Source organism: Phyllostomus discolor, chromosome 8 (genome assembly GCF_004126475.2).
Source record: "Phyllostomus discolor isolate MPI-MPIP mPhyDis1 chromosome 8, mPhyDis1.pri.v3, whole genome shotgun sequence".
In the NCBI taxonomy this organism is placed as follows: domain Eukaryota; kingdom Metazoa; phylum Chordata; class Mammalia; order Chiroptera; family Phyllostomidae; genus Phyllostomus; species Phyllostomus discolor.
In genome coordinates this window covers 34,131,421-34,157,279 of record NC_040910.2, presented here as the reverse complement: position 1 = coordinate 34,157,279, position 25,859 = coordinate 34,131,421, and the positions used below count along the sequence as shown (strand labels likewise).

The following is a 25,859-nucleotide window of genomic DNA, read 5'->3' as shown; positions in this document are numbered from 1 at the left end:
TCCTGCTCCCCCTCCCTCCCGTGTTTTCTCCTTCTTCCCTGACTTTTCTGCCTTCTTCTGTTTGTAAAACAAGCTTTCCCTGCTGCTGTGCTTAGAGGCACACTTTTCTCTGCATCATAGGAAGGGAGCCGGCATGGTGGAGGGGGCGGGAATGGTGTTTTGAGGGAGAGGTGTGCCCTCCTGCCTGAGTCTCGCAGAGGCCTGTCCAACAAAGGTTGAACGCAAGGGTGTCTGAAAGGTCCTGTGCTCTCCTCATTTGTGCCCAGCGGCTGCAGCCCCAGAGGACCCTCCCTGAGTTGGAAGTTATCACCCCAACTTTTGGTGCTCCAGGTCAACGAACGGGAGCCGTTTTCTCAGCTGCATGTAAACATAAACACACGTGCGCACGTACGCACACACACATGCTGGATGTGCAGTAGAAAAATAGAGCTGCAAATCAAAGCCTATGACTGTGTCGAAATGAAAGAGAAAGACAAAGGAAATAAATCTCAGAAGAGACAAACAAGCCTAAGTGGCACTGGTCCCAAAGGGATGCGAGGGGAGAACGTCAAGGACTGCTCTAGTGATGGACATCCACAGGGCTCCAGGCACGAGGAGCCCCAGAGCTGAGGCAGACAAGAGCTGGGACCCGAGCAAGCCCGAGGGGAATGGCTCCCCTTACATGGCCTCGCATCCTCCAGCCTCGGCAGAGTAAGCAGCGAGCTAAGCCCTCAGGAGGGAAGCAGAGTACAAAGGAAAAGCACCTCTGACCACATTGGAACTCCCAATTACCACTGAGTGGCCCATGGGCCTGGCCCTTGGAAGGGCAGAGACAGGCCCACGTGGCTGGTCTTCACCAAGGCCTGGGTGTGCTCTGTGCAGCGTGCTTCCTAGGCGGGTGGCCCCGGGGCCACGGGTTCTCTGCACCTCTCCTCTGGCCCCTCCTTCCCACTGGGGAGGGCCCCAGGGGACTACCGAGTCAGGGAGGGGGACAGGATAGCACTGCAGAGTGTAGTAACGGTACAGAAAATCAAAGGGATCTGAACAAAGAAAGGGGCATCCAGATTTACAGCTGAATTGAAATTTAAAACTTGTTATTTTTTATACACCTTTAGATAAACAGTAAAGGGGGCAGGGAGGAGAAATCTCTTTGAATAATAATTTTTTAAAAACCCACAAACATAAAAAAATTCCTCAGTGTTTGAACTTCTCTTAAGAATAGTTCAGTGTGAGGTCTTGCACCCTAAACAGTTATATCTGGAATTTTTAAAAAAATCGCAGCTACACACAACAAAGACTAAGAGTATTTGCTAAAAAATATTGTGTGTGTGTATATATTTATATGTATATATATCTTTTTGTGGAGATTTTTTTTGTTTTTGTGATTTTTTTCTTTTCCTTTTTTTTTTTGTGCCCAAGTAGAGATACGATGGGATTGAAACGATGTCCTAGAACAGAATACTCCTGATAGGAACAATACTTTGAAAAATAACAGTTAAATGGTTGAACGTACTTGCAACAGCTCTCCAAATTCAATTTGGTACAATGAGAAAAGAGACAGATTTTCACCAAAATGACACAGCCTCTCAGACCCCGAGTACGCTGCTGGTGTGAGTCTCGCCATCCAAACAGGGGCTCATATTCCAGCACCATCCCCTCCTTCCTACTGACCCCTCCCCGGCCCCCTCCCACTCCACCTTGGCCATACCCAGAGTCTGCCTTAGAGTGGTGTTCTACATTTCTGGCAAGACCTTGCAGCAAACACACACACACACACACACACACACACGTATACATGTGCTATGGGCACACACACTACACACACACACAAAATTTCCCACTCACCCCAGATGCACCAAGTGAGCTGAATGACTTTTCAGCCAACCACAATAGTGAAAGACAGAAGCACCAAACAGTCTTTGAAATGGGTCAGTTATTACAATTTGACATGGGTTTTTTTTATATAGTCTAATTTTCCTCTGTGTTAATATTTTTAAAAAGCACAAATGAAAAATGAAGAATCCTTTCCAGATCAATTTAAGGCTTCCCACCAAATGGAAACAGAAGAGGCCTTACACAGTATCACTCATGATAAATGTATACCTTTCACAGCCTTAAAATGACACACCAAAATCGTTTTTGCCAGTCACTGATTAAGTATTGTGCCTTTAAATTGATGTCATTCTTTTTGCTACTATGCTGAGTTTTATTATTACTGATTTTCTTGGATTACATACATGGAAATTTCCTTAATTTGCTTTAGAATTTCCTGTTCTCATCGAATTATTGGGGTGGCTTTTTTGTTTTGTTCTGTTTTGCTTTGCACCGGGAAGCAAACGTGCGCCGTACTGGGTGAACGCTAACACGGCACGTGGTCAGCCTCCAAGGAGCTTTCTTGGCCATTTGCGTTCCAAACGGCCATTTGGCTCCTGGGAGGCGCTGTTAGGTTGGGGTTGGGGCAGGAGAGGAGGGAGAGAAATCGAAAAGACAATGGGGTTTCGATGCCTTTGCTTTTGGTAAATTGGTTTGTTTTCCTACAAATAATCAGATACGAAGAATGATTGCTTTGTGTTTCATTTGTTGGTTGGTTTTTGTTTTGTTTCTATATTTGTTTCAATTGATTGTTTAATTTTCCCTCTCTTGGTACAAAAACCACCAGAGAGTTTTGCATGAGAAACCGTGACAGTACTTAATGAAACTCAGCACCTAAGGGCATAAGGCAGTTGAAGGTTTGTTTGTTTGTTTGTTTGTTTGTGTTTGTTTTGTTTTGTTTTGTTCTTTCAATCAGCACCAATCCCATAAATGATCTACACTTGGTGTAAGGTATAAAACATTTTTTTTCTTTTGGAGTGGAGACAACTCCTCCTTCTCCACCCTATGAACAATAGTGTGGGATTTTCAATACTGTTTCTTATGTGTAAAAAACAAAAGAAAGGTTTTCTTTTTGTTTTTACTTACAAAACATAGAGAATATCTTTGTATACATACAGCGACTGGAAAGAAAGCTTATCTGAAGGGGTTGTGACTTATTATTTTCTTTTTTTTGTAGCAGTGGTGGTGGTGGTGGTGGTGATGGTGGTTGTGATTCTGTGTATTGGGGAAAGGGAGGGTTATATTTCTTGCAAAGCGGCAATTGCCGCAAACCAACTTAAGGTCCCCTTCTCAACTTGGGTCAAGATGCTCTTAGAGTGAAGATTCGTACTGTAGCAACTCATAAAGGAGTGGTCCATCTCGATACCGAATGCCTACCGCGGTGGGGGTGACATACTGCAGAATGTTAATAGTCCTTCTCAACCTCCTGTCTACAAAATGAGCATCCCAAGCTGGGTATCTCTTTCTTGGCATGTCAATCTTAATGAGGGGCCCTTCTGGTTGGTAAGGACGCCCCGACGGGGTGGGAGGCCCCATGGGTCTCACTTGGAAAACGGGCAAGCAAGTGTCAGCCGTGAGATCCTCCTGTTGTTCCGTGACGGCTCTGGTAGGCGTGACCTGGGTCCCCCGGTACCCAGGGGTCTGAGGTGCCATGGGCTCAACATCGGGGGGCAAAGGGATGCCCCAGAGCAGCTCGGCACAACAGGAGCTGACTAAGATCTTAGCTCGTGGCCCCATGGGATGCAGCACACCATAATATAAGAGCATCAGTGCGATCCCAGCCACAAAGCTAATAAAGACACAACACAGTGCTGGCACCGCGTAGGAGTCAGTGGTCTCCGGGTTTCTGTAAAAATACCAAAGGAACGTCAAGGCAGCATTCTCGGTCAAGACTATCGTATAATAGGCAAACATTCGATATCGAGTCCGCCCTTCCTTGACGTTAAACCAGCAGAAAATGTACACAATCCCTACCACCATGTTGAAGAGGATCTCCTCCCACTTGGACATGCAGAAGTCTGTTCCGCCATGGATGATCCAGAAGGCCATGGCGCACCAGTGAACCACCACGAAGATCCCGAAGTAGAGCTGGAAGATGGAAGCAAAGAGGGCAAAAGAGATAACTCTGGATGAGATGGTGAAGAGGCGCCAGAAGAGGTGGATGAGGGCCCCTCTGTAGCTCATACTCTTCTTGTCGTCCCTGGAGTCCCGCAGCAGCTTGTGATAGGAGGCTAGCACCCAAGCCAGGGACATCAGGGAAGTCACAGAGGAGACACCTGCCGGAAAGACACAAACCCACACAGTCAAAATCTTGGATGTCAACTGCAGAGCACAGCATGGCTGCCAGCCGAGGAGACGCCCACACACACCACGATCTAAAGAAGGAGGGAGAAAGAAACACAAAATCAGGAACCGAACTTGGATGTCACAGTTATTCCCTAAGCTGACAGCTTTGAAACCTCATTTTTGTTTCAACAACCCAGCCCAGAACTTCTGGAGATTCACTGCTCAAGGGTAAAGCTGAGGCTGACATGCATGCCCCATCGAGGGGCTGAGAACAGGGGCCATGGTGGTGGTTCATGACTTCTGCTGTGATGGGACCACACACGTTCTGTTTTAAGGAATCCTGAGGTCACAGGATCCTTGTGCAGACAGATGTATGGCAAGCGATGGTGTCCTTGTCATCAGCAGCCTATGTTGTCAGAGGAACTCACAGAAGGGCTCACCAATTGTGACGACTGACAGCCTACTCACTGTCCCTGGGTCCACAGCCCTTCCCCTTTTGGAAGGCACTGGAGTCACTCTTTTGCCTTTTCACTGGCTCACTCAGGGGCTCAGGAGCCCTTCACCAAACCTTCCTCCATGTAGTTTCTCCCTCCCTCATGCATTCCCCGAGGCCACCCTGATCAAGGACCCTGGAGTTTCCTGTCTGTTTCCTGACTGCCTTCCTCGCTCCTTCTTGTCTCCCTTGGCCTCCCCACAACCCTTGTTGCTTTCTCCATAAACCAGCGCTCAGTGTTCTCTGAGGTCTTGACCTGAGAGGCCCTGTCCTTTCCTGGATTCCATCCTGACTCAGCAGCAGGGTAACTCATGGTTTGAGGATGCTGTTCCTCCTCACTGGCCTGGTTTCCAAGGCCTCCGCATGTCATTCCCCGCATCTCTCCTCAGCGGGTAAGGGAATGTATCTGATCCCAAGTGATACTTGAATCACCAAAAGCAATTTTATTTATAATGCTGCTCATTTGATATTTGTAACTAAATCAAACTAAACACAATAAATAGTTACTAGAGTTTCTCCAAACCCATCCAAGAGCAAGCAATCATTAGTCAGATATTATCATGCAACCTGCTCTCCAGCGGGATGCCTGATTACCCTCAACGCCCCACAGGCATTATCTTCGCTCAGTCCATCTACCATCTCTTCTGCTTTTCTTTTCTCCCAAAATTTCAGAACCAAATGCAACTAAATTCAACTATAGTCCTGAGTAGTGTTCCATGGACAACCATCTCCTTCCCATATTCCCTGACCTCACACTAGAGCACAGTTCCATGACATTCTTCCAGGCTGAAATCAATGTCACCTAGTCATTTTCTCTCTTAAGCTTCAAGGTCAGAGCTCGGAGCCCCATTCCTCAAGAGACTAAGTAAACTGCCCCAGAACTCCAGACTCCATTCGTCTTTTCCCAGGTCCCTGCCCACCTCTTTACTCCTCTCCAAACTTCAATGAAGAATCAAAGTCCTCTGTCATTTTACACCCTCCTTGCACTTGCCCTTCCTTGCCCATCTCACATAGCTCCTCCCTTCCAACATTTCAAGGAGATAGTGCTCCAGTCTGCAGCTTGCAGAACATTATAGAGTAATAACAAGTAACCAGTATCGTACCAGGAGCATAGAAAAACCCTGGGTGGTTAACTGTTACAATGAGGATGTGTTGATTTTGTAATAATAACGATCAAGACTGAAAACAAATATGGGAGAAAATATCCCAAGTTCTCCATAGGAGCCAATCTTAAAAACACCTAACAATTTTCCTCTCACTTCTTTGGAAAGTTCTGAACACAGTCCTCATGTGTCCTGCTCTGCCCTTTGTACACACGGGACATTTCCACAAGTACCTGCTGAGGGCACACATTCTGAGACCATGTCACAGTGGTTGCACTCCCCTTTAGCTTCCTGTGTGTGTGTGATCTGTTGGGTTGGGGCAGGGAGGTAAGTGGGTCCCCTTAGGAGTTGCATGATTTAGGCTGTAGGGTTCTGGAGGGCAGGGAATGTGCAATCACCTTGACAGTATATACCAGGCCTATTACCAACACTACAGCATCCTCAGAAACCCCCTCCTAGACATCTCTGTGATGTCACACCTCTCTCTGTGAATGCACTTCCTGATGTTAATAGTGATACAGCTCAGATGTACTACTGAACCTTAGTGATCAGAGGGGAATTCTACCAAAGCTGAATGGGAAGACGGCCATCTAGAAGCCAAGGAAAAAGGCCTCAGAAGAAACCAACCCCACCAACACCTTGATCTTGGACTTCTAGCCTCTAGAACAGTGAGAAAATAAATTTCTGGTGTTTTAGCCACCTAGTCTGTTATTTTGTTACAGCAGCCCTAACAAACTAATATAGTGCTCTAATCCAATTTTTTACATGAAGAAACAAGATAGCTTTCAAAAATCACACATCTGTCAAGAAGTTGAATCGGGATTCAAATCCAGAGTCGGACTTCAGTGGCCTTGAAAGTGACCACTGTCCTGATGGACCCTGCAGACGTAGCTTTAGGAGGGGCTGGGGAGGAAAGGAAGTCTAGGCACTCTCGGTGCAAAGGATTTGCATCTTTTGCCAAGAGTGGAAAAGAAGTATATTACCCGTGGGTATCTGAGAGAAGCCCTTGATAACAGAGCTAAAAACCAAACTTGAATTCTACTCCACCTTCCTCGGGAGAGTGACATTCAAGCCACAAAGAAAGAGGTGACACCAATAGAATTAACTGAGATCACTTTCCCTCTGTCAAGTGATTAATCTTCAAAGGCCTGCAGAGTCTTCCATTACAGGGGGAGGAAGTGGGGGGCTTTCCCTCTCCGCAGTGGCTCACTTGGAAGACTTCTGTCTTGCCTGAGGTCAGTCCAAAAGTCAAAGCATTATCCTGGCTAGGACCCAAGCTTATGGGGACCAGCAGTGGAAGTGGCCTCATGGCCTCCAGTGAAATTCTTGGATGGGCCTGGGAGCATTTATGATTTGCTTCCAACTATGGCTCTATCACTCTCTGCATTCCAAAGATCAGGCTGGAAATTGTTAAACACTTCACGTTTGGCTGTGACAAGTTCTGGGCAGTGACCTTCACGCCTTGCTCACTTCTCCTGGTGCAGCCCAGGAGGTGGGGCTTGCAGCTGGCCCACTGAGTTGACCCGAGTCCAGCTTAGCCAGCTAGGCAGCACTAAGCCAAAACCTCACTGGGGGGTTAGGGCACTCCCCTCCCCTGAGAAAGGCTTGGGAGAAGGACCTTCGGACTCTGATCACCAAAACTGGGAGATAAGGCTTCCAGAAATGGACTGGCCATACCTACAGCCAACAGAACAGAGCAAGAGGGGCTGCACCTTGCAGTCGGACACCCTTTACCAAGAAGAGGAAGTCCCAACTTGGTGGTGTCATTGCAATATTCAAGGGTCACTGTCAATGGAACTGTTGCCAATTGGGAAACAAAGCAAAAAGCAGAAAAGTGAGTGTGGCTGTCCTGTCATGTGAGAAACATAGTGACAGGGTGTCTGAGAAAGGACAGGACTCTGAAATCGGAGGGTGGGGGCACATAAAGTGGCAGAATCAGAAGGCTCTGATGCAGAAGGAGGGATCTGGGACAGCAGGAGGGCCAGCCACCAGGGTAATGTAGGGAGGCTGAATTCTGGCAAGTAGAAGGCAGGGCCATGGCTCAGAATGAGTCGAGGCGGCACTGAGGGCCCACGTATGGGAGCCCCAGTGTGCCACCGGAGAGGGAACTTGAAGGAGAAACCAGATGTTAGAGCATCTCAGTGGCAGAAGGCAGCACTTGGGTGTGAGGGGTGCTCTGAGAACCCATGGGAGTACCTGCAGATGGCTATGAGACTGCTTCTGAGTGAGAGTGTGGGGGTCAATAGCAGCACTCTGTTTTGTAGAATCAGATGTGCACGCCCAGGTCTGTCACCAGCTGCCCTCCTCCACCCTCTGCCACAGAGAGCTCAGTCCCACTGCTAAATCACACGTTGGAAAAACAAAGAAGAGGGTTGGACAGGCGCTGAGCACAGGGTAGGGCAGGGGTAGGAAGAGTCAGCCATGAAGAGACTCACAGCTCCCTGTGCCCTGGCTCCTTCCCATCACATGGTCAAGTTCCTCCTGTCTTACGAAGAGTAGCTCCCTGGACCCTGTGTCCTCTCCCCATGCAATCTCGTCTGTCTTTGTCTCTCTTCCTCCAACCTTTCCAATGGTGATTGCCTTGCTCCCTTCACTCTCCTACCTCCCGTTTCCTCCTGATCCCCTAACCCCGATGGAGAGCTCTCATTGAGGTGGTTAGTTCCTAAGAGCAGCATTAAGAGGACTGGTTTGTGTACTCCTCCTGCGTGACACTGGCACTTGGACCCACTCTGTCCTTCTTCACAGTTATGGCATCCTTTCCCTGCTGGGCTATTACTCCCACTTAACAAATGAGGAAACTGAATGTGAGGTTAAAAAACTTAGATGTGGCCACACCTACGTTCTGACATGGATGCTCACCTAATTTGTAGGACGTTGTACCTTGCTGGGTTGGTCCCCTAAAGATCACCAAAACCAAGGAACATGCTCAACTGGCTATTTGTCTGTCTGCATGTCAAGGTCAACATCTCCCTCTTTTTACCCTTGCCTCCTTCCTTCCCACCACTGAAGCTAATGTTTGGGGGGAAATCCACCACCTGCTTTTCAAATTCCTGTTGTGTGTTTTCCCCACATTGAGTTTCTTTTAGATGGGCATTCCCTTTCCACCTGTAAACTTCACCCTATCTTCCTGCGTTTTTTTTTTTTTTAAAAAGCACAGTCTCTTCTTGGAAATGCTCCTGGAAAAAGATAACACAGCTGTGTGCGTGGCTTCAGTCCTCACCTCTACCCAGGCGCACAGCAAGGGGGTGATGGCAAAAAAATACTTTACTAACCAGGCAACCACATGGAAAGAAACAGGCCCCATGGGTGCCCTCTAGGAGCCAGGATCAAAGACTTTTTAAGTAATTTGGCCAAGGTTATGTACATAGTGAGCAAGAACTCTGACACTGAGCCCTGGGATTATTTCACCCCTCAAACAGGATCAGTGTGCTTAAGCTGGCTCTCCCCTGGCTTGTGAGATCTGATTGTTAATTTTCCCGAAATTTTGTGGGTTAACTGATGTTATTTTGGAGCCTTAAAGTAAGTGCAATGACAGAATTTATACCACAGAAATTGGCAAAAACTAAGAAATCAGGTTTCCCCCAATTCTGTTAAGAGCCAGTTGTTAAACATTTACCAGCCCACCACTGGTCAAACCAACTGTCCTTCCTGAAATGCTTGGTGGGCCTCACTACAAATAAGGAGAGCCCCATAAGGGTCTCCTCCATATACCAACACCATACTTCTAGGCAGAGCCATATATGACCTGGCTATTAGAATCATATTCTGTAAGCCTGATGTAGCTGCAACAAAGAAATCAATCTCCTTGTAAGATTTTCACTGTAAATACACTCACAAATAACTAAGGTCTAAGGTCTTCTTTGAGTGTGATCTTTTACGAGCACTGCCATACTCATTTGTGTCACATTTCTGTATTGGAAGACAATGTGATTCCCACATGAGGTCTCCACATGGGGTAACCTTAACACAACCCTTACGTTTCCACACCGACCTTAGGAAGGGTCGAAATAGAAGATGTACCCATCATCTGTGAATGTCAACCTTCAGGACTGACACGTATGTATGGCTGAGATGATCTGGAAAAACTCACAGCCAAAGTGGCCTGGTGTAAACATAGGAAGGGAGGAGTGGAATGTCTCAGGAAGGCTGACAGCTGAGAAATTACACCACACATTGGCTGAAGAAAGGCTGTTTGACGTAAGGGAGATGGGCCTCAGGGGGACGGAGTTCAAATCTGGCCACTACAGTGGTAATCTCTGTTGTACCATTGTCTTACCACGTTTATGTGAAATATCTCTTTATTCGCTCTGAATCCAGGCTGATTATGTCATCTGATCATCCCTAGTAAGTGTTCCACAACAATCCTACCTTCCCTCTACTGAACAGCTACCTTGGCCCAGACTCTATGCAAGACACTCAACAAACGTTAACTCAACTGTTCTTCCCTGTGAGTTGGCAGTCTGACTTTACGATGAGGAGACTGAGGCTCATGGGCTAAGTCGCCATTCTGCAGCAAGTCATTGAGAAATCACAGAACCAGGGTTTGAACACGGTGCTGCCTGACCCCCAAACTCAGACTCTTTTTTTTTAATAACTGGCAAAGCTATATCTCCTCATCCACACCTACAGATGAATGAATTAACATTCAGATTTATATGTCAAATTCTTATCAATTCAGTTATCAGCGATCAGCCCTCTGATCATTTCTGTGAGCACTGACACTGCGAGAGTCAGCTTTGCAGTCTGCAAAGCTGGAGATACGCCCCTGGAAGGCCCGTCCAGGCCTCCCAGGGTGCGGAGGTGTGACAGCTCTGCTCTGTCTCTGGCCTGGGTTGTTGGGATGGCCTCCTAACTGGTCTCCCTGCATCTGCCCTTGTCACAATACAGCCAAAGTGGCTAAGCTAAAGACTGTCCCCCTGTGTGGCCTCCCAGGGAGGCAGACTCTCAGTGGTCACTGATTTTCCACACCCTTCGCCTGGTAGGAAACACAGTCCTGCCCTACTGAGCCCAGGTGTGGCCTGTGGCATGCCCTGGCCAGTGAAATAGGGTCCCTTCCAGGTGGAAGAGCATATTCTCCTGTACCCCGAAACGAGGCTGCTCCCCCAGTGACCCATGACAGACATGCAACATGAATCGAAGTTGTTTTAAATTACTGGAATTATTCACATATTCTAAACCACAGCATGACTGGCCTCTCCTGACCTATATGCCATGTCACTCAGGGTTAATGTCGATGTCCTTATAAGGGCTCCCATTAAAGCTCCTTTCACAAGGCAAGGTTTCTTTCAAGGCCCTCACAGTCCCCCTGTCCCAGATGTGCCCTAGGCACTTCCCCACCTTGGGGCACATGCACCTGCTCTCTCCTCTGCCTAAAATGCCCTTCCGACTAGGTACCCCATGTCGCCCCACTGAGACCTTTACTCAGAGCTCAGCTTCTCAGCCAGGCCATGCCTGGCCCCCGCACTGGAGACTGCGAGCGCCCAGTGCGCCCTCCCCCTTCTGTGTTCTGTTTTCCACTTCAGCATTTCCTGCCACCTGGATATACTTTACTTGTTCCTTTTTTTTTTTAAGTTCAAATATACCCTGATGCATATGAGCTCCCTAAGGGCAGGGCAGTGACTGGGTCCTCCTGAAACTATGTGCAAAACTGGTATTTTTCTCATGAAAGAGTCCACAGCGATCCTTGGATTCTCAAGTGAACCCATGGGGAAATGGGCCTATGAGCCCACCAGCTGTCCCAACCTCCCACCATCATCCCTGAATGTGGGGGAGGGGAATTCTCTGGGAGCCTCCATTCTCCTTTAGAGAGAAGACCTTGAGGGCAGAAGACAGAAATGAAAAGGAGCGAATACTTGTTGAGTGTTTCCAATGTACCTGGCATTACTGCAGATACTTTGCCCATGTTACTTCGTTTCATCCTCACAATAATCCACTGGAATGTCTATTGGGCTCCACTTTCCAGAGGGGGAAACCAAGGCTCAAACAGGTAAGAGGGTTTGTCTGAGGTTACTGCATGAAACATGTCCTTTATTCTGTGCTTTGACATCTGTGGGGCATTGCTGACTCTGGAGGGACTGTCCCTCTCAGGGTTGCCAAATTCCTAGGAAGAGCAAGCCCCTGGTGCCTTTCCTGCAAACAAATCCATCCAGAGCCCACACCCCAACCACCTCCATTATTGGGCTCAGACCCTCCAGGCCAGTAGCCTCTTGCTCTAATCACCCAGGGCCAGGTATCAGACAACCAGGGACAGCCCCAGTGCCCCAGAGCCTGCTGAAATGATTCTGGGCTAGCCAACCCTAGGCCTGCTCCCACTGCCCTACCCATTGCTTCCTGCAGGAACCACAATAAAGGCTCCTGCTCACATTTCCTCCTCACCCCCTCTGCCTCCTGATGGAACCTGGTGCTTTCCTGCGTGGTGGACGATAGGAGGTATGCAGCTTCCAGGTCAAACCCTGGTATTTAAAGGACCCAGCAGGAAGAAAGCTAAATCCAGCACCCCCTGCTTCACTTACGTCTTCTTTCTGAGATGCCATCAGAGCTATCTAAATGCCACCTTCACAGCCAGCTGGATAAGGGCAAACTCTAGAGATTCTAGAGCAAATGTCAGCCACGCAGCTGGCATGGCACAAGCTTCGCAGATGCCTGGGTCCTGGCTGGCCTGGAACACACCGTGAAGAAGGCTGTCCATCATCACTAGAAAATCCATCCTCATGTCCCACGACCAATTTCAACACCCTGATGTTCCCAGAGTGACTGCGTTTTAACAGAGGCCATGAGACACCCTGGGAAAGACATACATGGGCCCTGGTACCAACAGAGCTGGCCTTAATTTACTGTTTGTGAACCGTGGGTCAAGTGTGGATTTGGAGGGTCCAATGAACCATGAACGCAAAACATATGGGTCCATCTTTGAAACATATGCATACTATTCTCTCTCTCTCTCTCTCTCTCTATATATATATATATATATAAAATATACAAATATATAGAGAGAAAGAATATATATAATGTACATATACATGCTGATTATATATAAAGTCATGTGGGGCTTGACAGTCAGGGCACATTCTGAGAAAGAGGACTTTGTCACTGGGTGCACATCACAGAGCACACATACATGGCCGTAGGCGGCAGGCCCACTGCACTCCCAGGCTTCCTGGTGCAGCCTGTTGCTCCTGCACTACGGGCCTGTACAGCACGTCACTGTACAAAACAGTGAGACATTAAATCAAGCACAAGACAAAATGATGCAATCAAGAGGCATGGTAGATACAAGATGCATGAGGCCACTGCCGGCACAACATGGCGTACTATTGTAGGGTGAACTTATTTTATTAGTAGAAAGAGAACACTAAAATAATGATTAAAAGTGTAGTATAGTAAATACACATAAGCTGGTAACGTAGCCATTCATCATCATCATCATCAAGTTGGTATGCTGTACATTAGTATATGTGCTACACTTTTACACAACTGGCAGCACAGCAGATATGTTTACACGAGCATCGCCACCAAGAGGAGTTACACTACAATGTTAATGACAGCTGTGGTGTCACTGGATGATAGCAACTTTTAGGTCCATTATAATTTTATTGGACCTCCATCTAGTAAGTGGGCTGTCTATTGGCCAAGACACCATTATGTGGCACGTGACCATAACATACATACACAGTACTCTATACACACACACACAGTACTCTATACACACACATACACAGCATTCTATACACACATACACAGCATTCTATACACACATACACAGTATTCTATACACATACATACACAGTACTCTATAATACCGGGGATGGGGCTGCATGTCATATTCTCTCTCTCTGTCCCTCCTCTGGGCCACTATATATAATATGTATGTTTCATATATGTATATACAATATGTATTTATATGCTCTCTATATAACATATGCACTCAATTATATTTGAGTTGGTTTATATTTGAGTTGTTGTTTCCTGTCTCCACTAACATGTGGGCCCCGGGAGGGCGGAGACTGCCTCCTGCCTTGTTCATCTCAGAGGCTGGAACAAAGCCTGACACAGCAGGCGCTCAGTGTGGATGCGTTTGAGTGAGTTTGCCTAACGCATTATTGTCAGCAATCAGATTCATATGTAATATTTTGTTTCAACAAAAGCCCAACCTAAAGGATTCCCTTATGAAATTGTGCCCTACCATGAGAGGAGCAGGCTGGCGGCCAAAGTCAGGAGGACCTCTGCTGGGAACCGCCCTGCCTGGTATCAGAAGCTGTAACCCCCGCCAAGGCTAAGGCTGAGGGAACGCCCTTGGAACCATATACCACCAAGGAGACAAGCATATCTCCCTGGCAGGAGCTCTGCTTCTGCTACTTTATCCATAACTGGCCCCCAATACTTGGTCGGTTAGCCAATGATGGGTAAGATTCCCCAAAGGGGGAACGATCTAAGACAAGCACGATCACATGGAGGGCCCCAAGGAAGGACTTTGGGGGCTACAGCAAAAGGGGGTGATGGACCCTCGCCCCTCGACTTTGACACAGCCTAAGTCCTCATTGTCTGCGAGAAAATCTCCTAATCTCTTGGCTGCCTTACTTCCCTTGCTCCACCTAAGCCTGAAACAATGACAGGATGGTGCAGCGCTGTGCTGAAAAGGGTGGGTTTCCTGGGTGATCAGGCTTGAGAAAGAATATGTAAAACCCTGTGAAACCTGCTTTGTTTAGAATGCTCTCAATTGAATTATAGGGGTCCAAGGAAGAAGTAAGTTTGTTCCTTAAAGTTTTACAGCTCTTTAGCTATCTGACCCTGACTCAAAATAGGCCCTCAGAGTTCCTTGTTATCTATTGTTTAATCCTTACTTCCGGGCAATGATTAATGAGCTTTACCTGAATTCCTGTGTAAACAAACCCAATAAAAGCCTGCTTGGGTGGGAGAACAAGGCCATGGTGCTCCCCACTAGAGAGAGTGGCCGTTCCATCCCTATTTCCCCACAGGATCTGGTTGTCTCTGTGTATGTTTTTCTCATGTTTCAACGAGCCATCCACAGCATTCCGCAGTCACTGAAGGCCAGTGGTCGTGTCAGACCTCCCAATTCAATCTCGGCCGCAGGCCCCTGTGATCTGGGTATGTACGTAGGAACAGGAAGGGCCTGTTGGGATTCTAAGATTCTGCAAGTCGTGTAGTTTGAGATCTGTCCTCTCAAGGCAAAGAGAAAAGGTCACTGCAGCCTTCTCATTCTGCCCCTGTCTTGTCAGGAATGTGATGGGGGGAGGGGTGGTCTGCAGGCTTTGTGTAGGAGGCGACTCAGAAAGTTATAGCCATTTAGAAGCAGATAAAATCCTTTAAAAAGGCTGGGCATCAGGCCCTGTCTCCCATGGTGTAGGAGAAGATGTGGCTGTCAAACTCTTGAACTACTTCTAGCTCCAATGGTTTTGGGTTCCTTTACCTGGAGCCACTGAGCCCCTGAGGGTGACAGCCGTGATTAACCAGAACCATTGTCCTCAGTGTGGATGGTCCAGCCTCGCTGGCTCTACTCACAGCTCAGCTGTGCCAGCTATATTTCTGGACGGAGTGGCACCATTCCTTAGCAACATCGGTGGCTCAGGTGAGTGGCCTGGTGGAATGAGGCAGGACTGCTGAGCAGGAGAGGTTGGCACGGGCCTGTGTGTGGGCTGACTCAGAAGTGGTGCTTGCCCCCTCCACCTGAATTCTCAGTGCCCAATGGCCTAGGATAAGAAAAGCCTGCCTGGTGAAATGACATCGCCAAGCCAGATCCTTACTGGGGACAATGGGCAATGCACGCTTTTGAAGGCTGAGAGTGAAAATGCTATGCACCGTCACAGAGGGCCTCTTTTGTGCCAAGAACAAATGCACTCGCTTATTCCTGACAAAACCCCTCCGGGTCAGAAGTTACTAGCTGTGGTTTACAATGGAGAACCCCCGCGGCTGCAAGAGATTAAGGGCCTTGTCTGAGCGGAGTGGATGCAGCAACTAAGTGCAGAGCAGGGTGTGAAGACAGAGCAGGGTGTGGTCCACACGGGGTCAGGGGTGGGAGAGCTTTCCACAATGCCAACCGGGAGACGGCACCTTTCTTCTGGGTGACAGTCTCGGGAAAGTAACCAAGAAAAGCAGGAAAGAAGTCAAAGTGCTTGGTTATTTCTGGCGAAAGACAAGGGTGAAGGGAACGGTGGGGCCCCTGGCAATAGCAAAAGTGGTGGTGGGCCCCATGTTGTCACAGGTGGGTGGATTTGACAGCTGGATCCTGAACTCTAGGGTCTGGCAGCCTGCGGCATGTGGAGTCTGAACGTGCAGGAAGGCCTGGAAATAATACAGGACCCAGCTGTCCTCGGGTCAGTGTCAGACCCCAGCTTTGTCTCTGGTTGTCGGTGGAGAGAAGGCAACACTCCTAGAACTCCTCTTGACGTCCTGACCCGCTGCGCATCTCCAATCAGCCGGGTCCAGAACTGAGTGGGTCCTTGAGCGTTATGCAGGAACACTTGAGGTTCAGAAAGGGTGACTCACCCATAATCACACCGGAAGTGGGACAGCCCACAGGGATTCACCCGAGCTGTGCTCCTCGGGGTGTCTTCAGTTCCACCCTCTCCCCAGACTGAGAGATGTGTGACACGAGAAGACATCGTTTGTGAAACACGTGGACTTCCTTACCTTGGAAATCCTTAAGGAATAGGAAAGATCTTTTGAAGATCATTCCTTTGCAGTCTTTCCTGGAGCTAGAAGTTCCTGGGAGCCTTTGAGTTCAAGATGGTCTCTGACGTGAATGCCCGACCTAATAATTAAACACTGCTACTGCCCAGAGTTCACCGGGACTTCCCCACTTTTCTCCTGGAGTCATAGCTTGCCTGAAAGGGGCTTTGGGAGTCCCTCCTGCCCTTCTCGGTCAGGTCATCCAGGCCCAAAGAAGATGAGATCCGAGAGGCTTGCCCAGCCTCCATCCCCACATGACACACACACAGGGGACATGACCGGCGCTCCCTCAGCTGCTGCATCTTTATGCAGGAGAGTCGGGGCAGAGCTCAAGGAGAGCAGGGCTGAGGGGTGAGGCGTCTCTGTGGGGCCGTGAAAATGGTCTGAGGTTGTTATGGTGATGGTACAACTCTGTGAATAAAAAGCCATTGAACTGTATACTTCAAGTGAGCCAACTGTACAGTATGTAAATTGTTTCTCAACAAAGCTGCTTAAAGAGTTTCTTTCAAAAAAGGAGGAGGAGAGCAGTTCTGTTGGCAGGACCCCCGGCAGGGCAGGGCTATCGAAGGGGTCAAAGGACCACCCTTATCTCAGTCTCCTCACTGCTCTCGAACACCAGAGGCCCTTCTGAGCCCAAGGCCTTGCCCTTGGCTATTCCCTCTTCCTGGCCCGTCTCATCCAGAAATCTGTGGGGCTGGCTCCCGCTCATCTTCAGATCTTTGCTCAAAGGTCGCCTTCTCTGGGGAGCCTTCCTTGGCTGCCCCGTGGGAAGTCGCACACAGCTCTGCACCTCTCCCCTCCCTCTTCCCAGCTGTAGTGTTCCCCTGGGTGCTGACCATTTTCTGAGACAGGTATCCCCCACTTTCCAAAGGCTTCCATTGAGCCACTTTGCTTTTATGGAAGACCTACAGTTAGTACCTGTTTCTGCTAACTGAAAGAAATAGGAAGAGAATTTTCATTTTTTTAAAAAAAGGAGAAAAGTGTTTGCTCTGCACAAGCCCTTACAGAGGCAGCCTGCACCCCAGGCAGCGAGCGGGACCCCTGGGCTCCTTCCCCGGGAACCACACTCAGCATCCAGCTCCAAGCCCCATCGCTTTGAACTGTGTCTGAGAGCATCTGTGCTTCATCTCCGTTTATTTTGTGCATCCCTTAGCAAGATGTGACCTGAGGTATCAGGAAAGCCTAAGAGAGCTTGAAAGGGTGTCATACTTACTGTAAAACTGGATGTGATTAAGCGTTTCAATGGCGGTAAACGAAATAGACACAGTACATGTGTTGAACTTGCCTGTCTCCACCATTTGTACTACTTATTCGCAGAGAAAAAGAATCTTAAAAGCTGCCAGTTACCATTGGTTCTGCTAGTAGTGAAGTGGTCTCTTTAAGTCCGCATCCAGCACTGCACTCCAAGGCCAGGGTTGCCCGAGGAGGCTGACGGGTCCACAAAGTGTGGAGCTCTGCTAGCGGGGAACGCTCCAAAAGTTTCTCCACGTAAAGCAATGGTAATTGCGTCTTCACTTTATGCTATTGCAGCTTATGGAAGTTTTCACAGAAACACTCAACCGTGGGACAGCAGGGGAAACCCGTCTATAAAATAAAGTATTTGTTTTGTTCATTGTCTGCCTCTCTCTGTAAGAAATGTAAGCTCCATGAGGGCAGGGTTTTCTACCTGTTTTGTTTATTGCTATATCCGCCCTGGCTTCTAGCATGGTGCTGGGCACATAACAGGTGCTTAATAGTTATTGAATAAATGAATAAATGGCCCAGTTACACTCGCTGCTCAGGCTCTGAACCTGCAGCCCTCAGAGCCCCCGAGAGGTTGTGCTGGCCAGCCTGTGCAGGCTCGGGAAGGCTGCCTCGGTGTTCCTCTTTGTTCCAGCATTTTACGTGCAAACATTTCCAGGTGAATAATTGCTGCTTCATCTGCGTTAACTGTAATGAAATCAATTTAGTTCATATTTTTTTCCTGCTTCTGTAAGAACTCTCTGTTGTATAAGTACACACTACATTTTCTTTTGCACTTAAACATTTGGTAAGAGGGTAGATCTCGTGTTAAGTGCTCTTAGCAGAATTTAAAAGAAAAAGAACCCTCCTTCTCTTTTTCTCTTACCAGTTGTTAGGGGCAACCTCAGCTGAAAGCCTCAGAATTATATACAGATTCGGGTTTGACTGATGCAGTGAAAGGCTTCATTTAGGTGTCTGTTTAAAGTCCTTGCAGCTTCCCCTTAGAAGTGTGAGGTCTGGATGTTGTGTTTAATGAGAAGCCACCGGTAGCTGAAGCAGGACTGTGAGCTGGGGTTGGCTGGTCAGGGCACCCTGTGTGCACACCCAAGCAGCCATCTGATGGTGGGGGGTGGGGAGGGCTGTCTCTTCAAAAAGAGAACACAGCTGGAGAGAGGCCATCCGGGGGGACACAGCAGAGGCCAAGTCCAGTCTGTGCTCTGGCCGGAGGAGGAAGGTGTGTCTCAGTGCATATCTCATCAGTTCAGTTACGAGTAAAGATGCAAGACAGCCAGGAGAGGGGGTGAACGGGGAACGGCACATCTTCTCCTTCAGTCATCTGTTCCTGGCGAAGACACAGAAGTGTGATGAACAACATGGAAGCTGAGATCAAAGGCTGGAAGATCTCGGTGCCAACTTGGTCGGAAGCCCACAGCAGGTCTCTGAGATGGGCGGCTCCGGCTCAGCAGGGGCGAGTCAGGGAGAGGGGCTCTGCTTCCTTAGGGTCCCATCAAGCCTTGGCTGGCCCTGGTAAGGGGTGGGGGCGGGCACAGAAACCCCCTATGATTCTCGGCAAGGTGATTTATTATCTGAGGGTGTTTGATGCAGTGGATTGGTCATTTTAATAACAAATTTTGCTTCTTGGTAATAAGGAAACGGAGTAGGGAATTCCCAGCTCCGATGTAGAGCTCAGAGCCACCACCTTTGGGCCACACAACCAGACCACAGTCGCTTTCTGGGTGACAGCTCCACCTCATTGTAACCAAAATCCTCAATGATCAAGTAATCAGCTTTTGTGTCCCAGACTTAGAGGGCAACAGATAGTGTCCACATGGAAAGACATCAGCATTTTTCACATAAGTAAAAAGGAAGGTCCCAGGAGGAGAGGTGTGGCAGTATGGAGGGAAGAGGAGGGGAGGACAGTTTAACTGAGGCAACAGCTAAGAGCTGGGCTTTCCGTACGAGAGCTAGGACCAGAAGGCAGCTCCTCGCTGTGGAGGGAAACCTGGTCAGGGAGGCTGAAGAGGGAGCGATGCTTTCTCCAGGCTGCGTTTCACCCTCACCAGGGAAGGGAAGCACGCTTTGGTACCGGCGGCTGCACAGACAGGCACAGACATTCATTTAATGGGAGCTGAGAAACACGAAGGAGCACATGCCTTTCTGAAGTGCTGGGACGCTGCCAGTCAGGACTGTCACTAGGAAGAGACGCTGGAGAACAGGTCACCAGAAAGGCATTGGTTGTAAAAGGAGCTGGCAAGTGGAGTGAAGGAGGAAAACGGTCGGGGAGGTTAAGGCCAAGGAGGCAGAGAGAAAGGGCCCTAATTGAATCCTAGCACTCAATGCTTGTCTAAAAGAAAACCAACGCTTAAAGGCAGGGGTTCATATTTCGTCATACTTTCTTGTTGGAGTAAAGATGCTTGTTCTACGTAAAACTGGTACTAGATATCCTTGGTTAATGATGGTCAGGTGGGGGGTGGGGGACTCACCTGGACAAGACTTGGGGTTTGAACCACATCCTACAGATGCGGTGCTACCATCTCAGCTGCCCGCTCAGTGCAGCGGGAACTGGAGCCTTCTCTGGGAGCCTTCCTTGCTGTGTGACTTTGGGCAACTTACTTGGCTTCTCTGTGCTTCGGCTTCCCATAGATTAAACAAGGAGGGTGGGCCAGCTGGCCTCAATTGACCTCTTTAATTCTAAAGATTCTATGGCTCCAAATCACTTTGTTAACTAAAGTCACAAGGTTTAAATTTTTGGATACCAATCCAACGTACCTTTTTAGGCATCATCTCTCAGCAGCTGCCCAACCCCCACTCACAGGGGTGCGGGAGCACCTGTGAAGTGCTGCATGGTGCAATGCCACTTATGAGAGCAAGTCGAATCTGCTTTTATCCTCTCGGAGAGACCCCCCTGCCCGTGGGGGAAGCATGTCCCCTTGTGTGTCCCCTGAGCAAGGGCTGGGCTGCCCCGTGCCAGCCGACTCCCTTTCGGGATCAGAGGTGACTCTATCTTCAAGTTTTAGACCCAGCCCAAGCCCTTGTGGTGGTCACAAGCTTCTGATCCCATCCAGGGACTTCCACCTGGCCCACCACCACCACCGCCAGTTGATAAGAGGGCTGAGGGGCACACACAGCTGAGAAAATATCTGGGGATGCCTTGTGCTTTCTTTGAGGGGTTCCACAGAGATCTAAGAAGACTGAAGGGATGTGAGCCATCCTGGAAATGTGGGGCACCAGGTTTTCATGCCAAATCTCCCACTGACTATGTAGGCATCTCACTGTGTGTGGCCAAGCCCCATGAGTCTCCAGGGTCAGAACAGAGGCTATTCCCAAGGAAAGGCCAGTCAAAGGCATGGGAGAGCCCATGTGTCTCTCTCACTGGCAGGCACCCTGGGGAGCTGGGAGGGTCCTGGGTCTCAGGCCCATTCCCTCACCTCCTGGTCAGGCCAAGCAGGGCTTGACAATAAGACAACGAGGCTTCCTCAACAGTGCTTAGCAGAGGTGGCTCACACCGATGGTTTTGAAGACAGAACATTTTCCAAAAGCCAAGCCCTGGGCAGAAAATCCAGAAGGCCCATCTTCGGACCTAATCAGTACCCTTGTACTTGGGTAATGCACACACACACATGTGCATATGCACACATGCACGTGCACCAGAGCTGATGGGTCTATGGCGCATGTCAACCTCTGCTCCCTCCCCGCATCAGCGACCCATTCCTGCAGAATCCACACAAGTCTGTTTCTGTGAGACTCACAGCCACTGTTGCTAAGGGCACAGACGCTAGGTCTGGACTTCCTAGGTCAAGATCACTTACAAGCCTTGTGGCTGCCTTGTGCTTCTTACATAATTTCTTGGAGCTTCAGTTTCATCATCTATAAAATGAGAATACTAGAGCATCTACTCATAGGGTTGCTATGGGACTTTACTGGGTTAGTTCACGTAAACGTCTTAAACTAGTCTCTGGTGCAGAGTCGGGCTCCCGAAAAGTCTTAACTAATATTATTAGTGTCGTTATCATCATCACCTCCACTGTCCCCACACTTGCTGAGGTGCACCCCATGCTCTAGGCACCTTGGACCACTCACTCCTGTCCACGCCATGCTCTCTTGGGCCTCCATCCCTCAGCACCCGTGGTTCCTCTGCCCACAAGGACCTCCCACCCTTCTCTTTCAGGAGCTCTCCTACTGTTCCATCAAAACCAGATCAAATGCTACCTCCTCCATCACAACCCCATAAACAGTTACTCCTTCCTGTGTTCCTGTAGCCATCAAAAAATTTAAATGTGTTGCACAGAACCATAAACTCCTAAAGGGGGGGTATCTTTGCCAACCTAGTCCTGACCCAGTGTCTGGCCCATGGCAGGTGCCTGACAAATGGCAGTAATGAGATGCCAGGGGAAGGTGGTCTTCAGAGCCCATGAGTCGGGCAACTCCTCCATGTGGGCTTAAGCAAAAAATGCAACTTAGGTACAGTGGAGGTGCAGCAAGCAACACCCCACGCCTCCCCTTGCCAATGTTCAGGTGGAAGCATCAGAAAACCCCAAAGTGAGGAACAGTGACAGCTATTAACTCTTGGTCTGTGCCCCACGCTGGTTCCCCCTCCTCCACCTCAACACACCCAGTTAGAACCGCCCCTCCTCTCACCGTCTACACCAGCCCTGCTAAGTCCTGTCGATTCACCCTCCAGAGCACCGCTCAGATCTGCACACTCGGCATCATCTCCCTAAAATGCTCAATCCCATCATCTCACACCTGGACCTCCCCAGCAGCCGCTAAGCTGGGACTTCTAGCTCAGCGCCTGCTTGCCCCTGCACAGCAGGAAACAGATTTTTCTTTAAAGGGGAATCTGATTGTATAGTTTTCCTTCATAAACTTTCCCATTGCACTTAGTACAAACCCGAGCTCGCTGCACGGCCCAGCACGCCCTGACTGGTTGGCTCCTGCCGTCCCTCTCCTCCCTGACCCCCTCCCCACTGCCAACCTCCAGCCATGCTGAGTCCTGACATTTTCTGGAAGAAGCCAGGCTTTTCCTACCCCAGGACCTTCATATGTGCTGTTCCCTTTGCCTGGAGGCCTGTTTCTGCTCTTCCTAGAGTTGGATCCTTCTCATTTACAGGAAGCCTAAAGGTCAGTTGGCTAGAGAGGCTTCCTCTGCCCTTCCTGCTCAGAGCAGCCTATGTCCAGCCCCCACCTGTGGACTTCGGTCCCAGCACGTATTTGCTTGCTCCAAGGCACTTACCACATGTTGCGTCTAATGGTTTCATCTGTTTCCCCAGAGATAGGAAATGCCTGAGGGCATGGACCGAGTTTGTTATGCTCCCTGTTGCCCTCATCACGTGACAGGGCATCTGATTTAATGAATCTTTGTGGAATGGCAGACTGTACCAAACACCTATAATATGCCAGGCAAGGTGCCGGAGAGGCAAGCATGTAGCTCACAAGACCTCTGCAACAATTCCGAAGGTATTATTTGCCCACTTTACACACAAAGACACCCTGTGGGGAAGTTAACTTGCCCTGTGTCATAAAGGCAGTAAATGGCGAAGGCGGCACTTGCGTGCAGCTCCATCTGACTTTCCGCTCTTCTGGACTGCTGTCCAAACTCTGTCGCAGCCCTGGGTGCTGGCAGGGCTTCCGGCAGACCCGCGGCTCGCTACCAGTGTGAATGGTGCATCAGCACAGGTTCTCTTACAGCTCTATGTTCACCTTTATTTAAAATATCCACACATCAGATTTAAGGAAGACCCTGCTGAAATGCCCAAATGACTGTAGCATAATATTTGTATGGATTATTAGTATTAGTTATAATTTCCACTTGAATCTGAATGTATGGGGAAATGGGATACAAACCCCCCCCTGCAGGCTGACTCCTGTGAACCCAGCGGTGAGTGAGGACTAGAAGGTGGACAGATGGCCAAAGTGGGGGAGGCTGGCTTTGGGGGAGATCAATGGGAAACGCATCTGCTAAAGTGACAGTGACCTTTCTAACCATCTATTAGCATTAATGGTACACAGTGGTCAGCCAAAGGCCAGCCCAAGCAAGGCCAGTCAGTCATGGGTCTCACCAGCAAAGCTTGCAGTCCAATGCAGAACGTGGATCTACAGTGAAGTCTCTACCATCACCACCGCCACCGACCAAACAGCCAGATGTTGTACAAGGCCCTCGACATTTGTCATGTCATTAAATGCTCATAACAACCTCTTGCAGTAGGTTAGACTAATATTATCCTCACTTCAGAAAGGAGAAAACGAAGGAACAGAAAGGCTCGGTTAACTGCCCCGTGTCCCACAGCTACCCAGTAGCAGGGCGGCAGCTGGCCCCCTCTTTCCAGTTTGCCCCACACACGCCCTGCTCTCACATGACTGGAAAGCCCTTCCACCTGGTCCCCTTCAGGCTCACAGACTTTCTCTCCCCTCCTCCAATTTCTGATACTTCAACTGATGTTCTTCAAAGCGCATTCATGTCATGCAACTTTTTATGGGCAAAGAGAGGGAAGGCAGCTATTGTCATGACGGAAGGGTACGGTGATGAGCAGACAAGGTAGGAGTTACGTGAGAGCACAGTGCCAAGCCCCTGGGCTCGGCGACAGCAGGTTCCCTGCCTTCCCATTAACCCTGCTACTGCCACAGACCCCAACCTCGTCTTGGGGATCTACAACCAACAACAAAGACTGCCGCCGACCTTAGTTTCGCCCAGCAGTTCCCAAATGTATTTAACCACGAACACCCATGTTGAGAAACACCTGTTCCACACAGCACACAAATGTGAGGAAATGCTCACCCGACCTGGAGCTGTACACAAAAAGAGGGGTGTGAGGGAGGAAGGGCCGGAAGGGCCGGGGGGTGCAGCTCCAGAGCTGCACATGACCCTCGTCACTGCAGCTCTGCCCCGCAGTGCCTGCTGCTGGGGCACACACCCAAGTGGCCTCTTCACCCTCACTGACCTTGGCCCCTCTGGGCTCCCCGGTCAAGAGGAAGCCACATCGGCTGCCCCTTGAGTTTCCTCCCCCGGGGATTTCACATCCAGGGACGTCATCTCTGTGTTTATAATCTGAGAAACCGTCATGAAACAGACACACTCAACAAAAAGGCTGGTGCTGGGATGACCCCCAGGGCCAAAGAGGGGTGACGGTGGGCGATCTCCCCAGGAAATCTTGCTTAACAGTTAAGTGTTCTACATGCATCCTATCACTGCATCCCCCTAAAAATCAAGGGTTAGTCTCACCTCCCCATGATACCAAAGAGGATAGGAGGCCTTGAAAAGGGGAAGGGCAATGTCCAAAATCACAGCAGGAGATAAGTGGGGCCCAGGACCCCAGCCTGGGACCAGTGCCCTGTTGGGAGCTCACCCCCTGAGTCATTCTGCCCCCTGCACTGTCTATGTGTGGTGCTGGGATGTGGCCAAAGGTTGGACAGACAACTTGGCAGCCTGAGCCACGTGGTGGGGTGGGAGATTTGAAGCTGAAACCTCAAAGGGCAGTTTAGATGGGGGTCTCAGACCGCAACAGGGCTGGGAAAAGGAGGACCCAGTTGGGGCAGACAGGAGCCCTCCGCAGCCCTCAGCAAATGTGCCCCCTGGGGCAGGTGCTCTGGCCTGGGAGCTGCAGCTGGTGGGGTCTGAAGGCGGCTGCATGTGGTGGCTTCATGAACAGAAAGGACACCTGTCACTGGGCCCCTGAGGGCTCCCTCAAGGCTGGCAGAGCGGGGCTGTTCCAACTATCACTGACCTGGTGCAGGACTCTGCCTTGCCCGGTGACGTCTAACCTCACGAGGCATTCTCGGGCAGCCGAACAGCCAGAAGCCAGACTCCCTGCTGCTGCAGAGACTAGTGCTGTCCAGACTGGGCTCTGGGGGCTTCTGGGGCTCCTTGGAGACCATTTGGGGCCACAGGGACAAGGATCGGGGAGAAGGCCTGTGGGTAGAGTGTGCCAGGCTCTGGACCCCCTCCCCCAATATAACTAGAACAGAGCTCCTTGAGCCTGTTATATAAATGGAGTGTCTACATAAGCTGTGATCTGAAGCCAGAGCCATGCTTAAACATGCCTGAAACTGCTGTCTACCGCACTTCAGTCTTTTTGCCACGTGCTATCTCTAGGCCACCTTCCCCACCCTGAACACATGTGAACACCTCAGTTTAGGCCAGCACCAAAGGAAAGGGGCTGGTCCCCCCAAATGGGAGACCAGGACCCTCCGTGCTGCTGCTCCCAGGGACACGTGAGACTCTG

The 25,859-nt window shown here is 49.5% G+C and overlaps 1 protein-coding gene across 1 annotated transcript in view; it reads right to left on the bottom strand.

Moving 5' to 3' along the window:
- Nucleotides 1–1,346: 1,346 nt before the first annotated feature.
- The window catches only part of XKR6 (XK related 6), a 235,312-nt gene continuing 210,799 nt past the window's right edge, over nt 1,347–25,859 (bottom strand). The window contains exon 3 of the mRNA XM_028521053.2: nt 1,347–4,127. Within this exon, the coding sequence (XP_028376854.1) occupies nt 3,163–4,127 (965 nt within the window). The 3' untranslated portion in view covers nt 1,347–3,162. The remainder of the gene's footprint in view (nt 4,128–25,859) is intronic.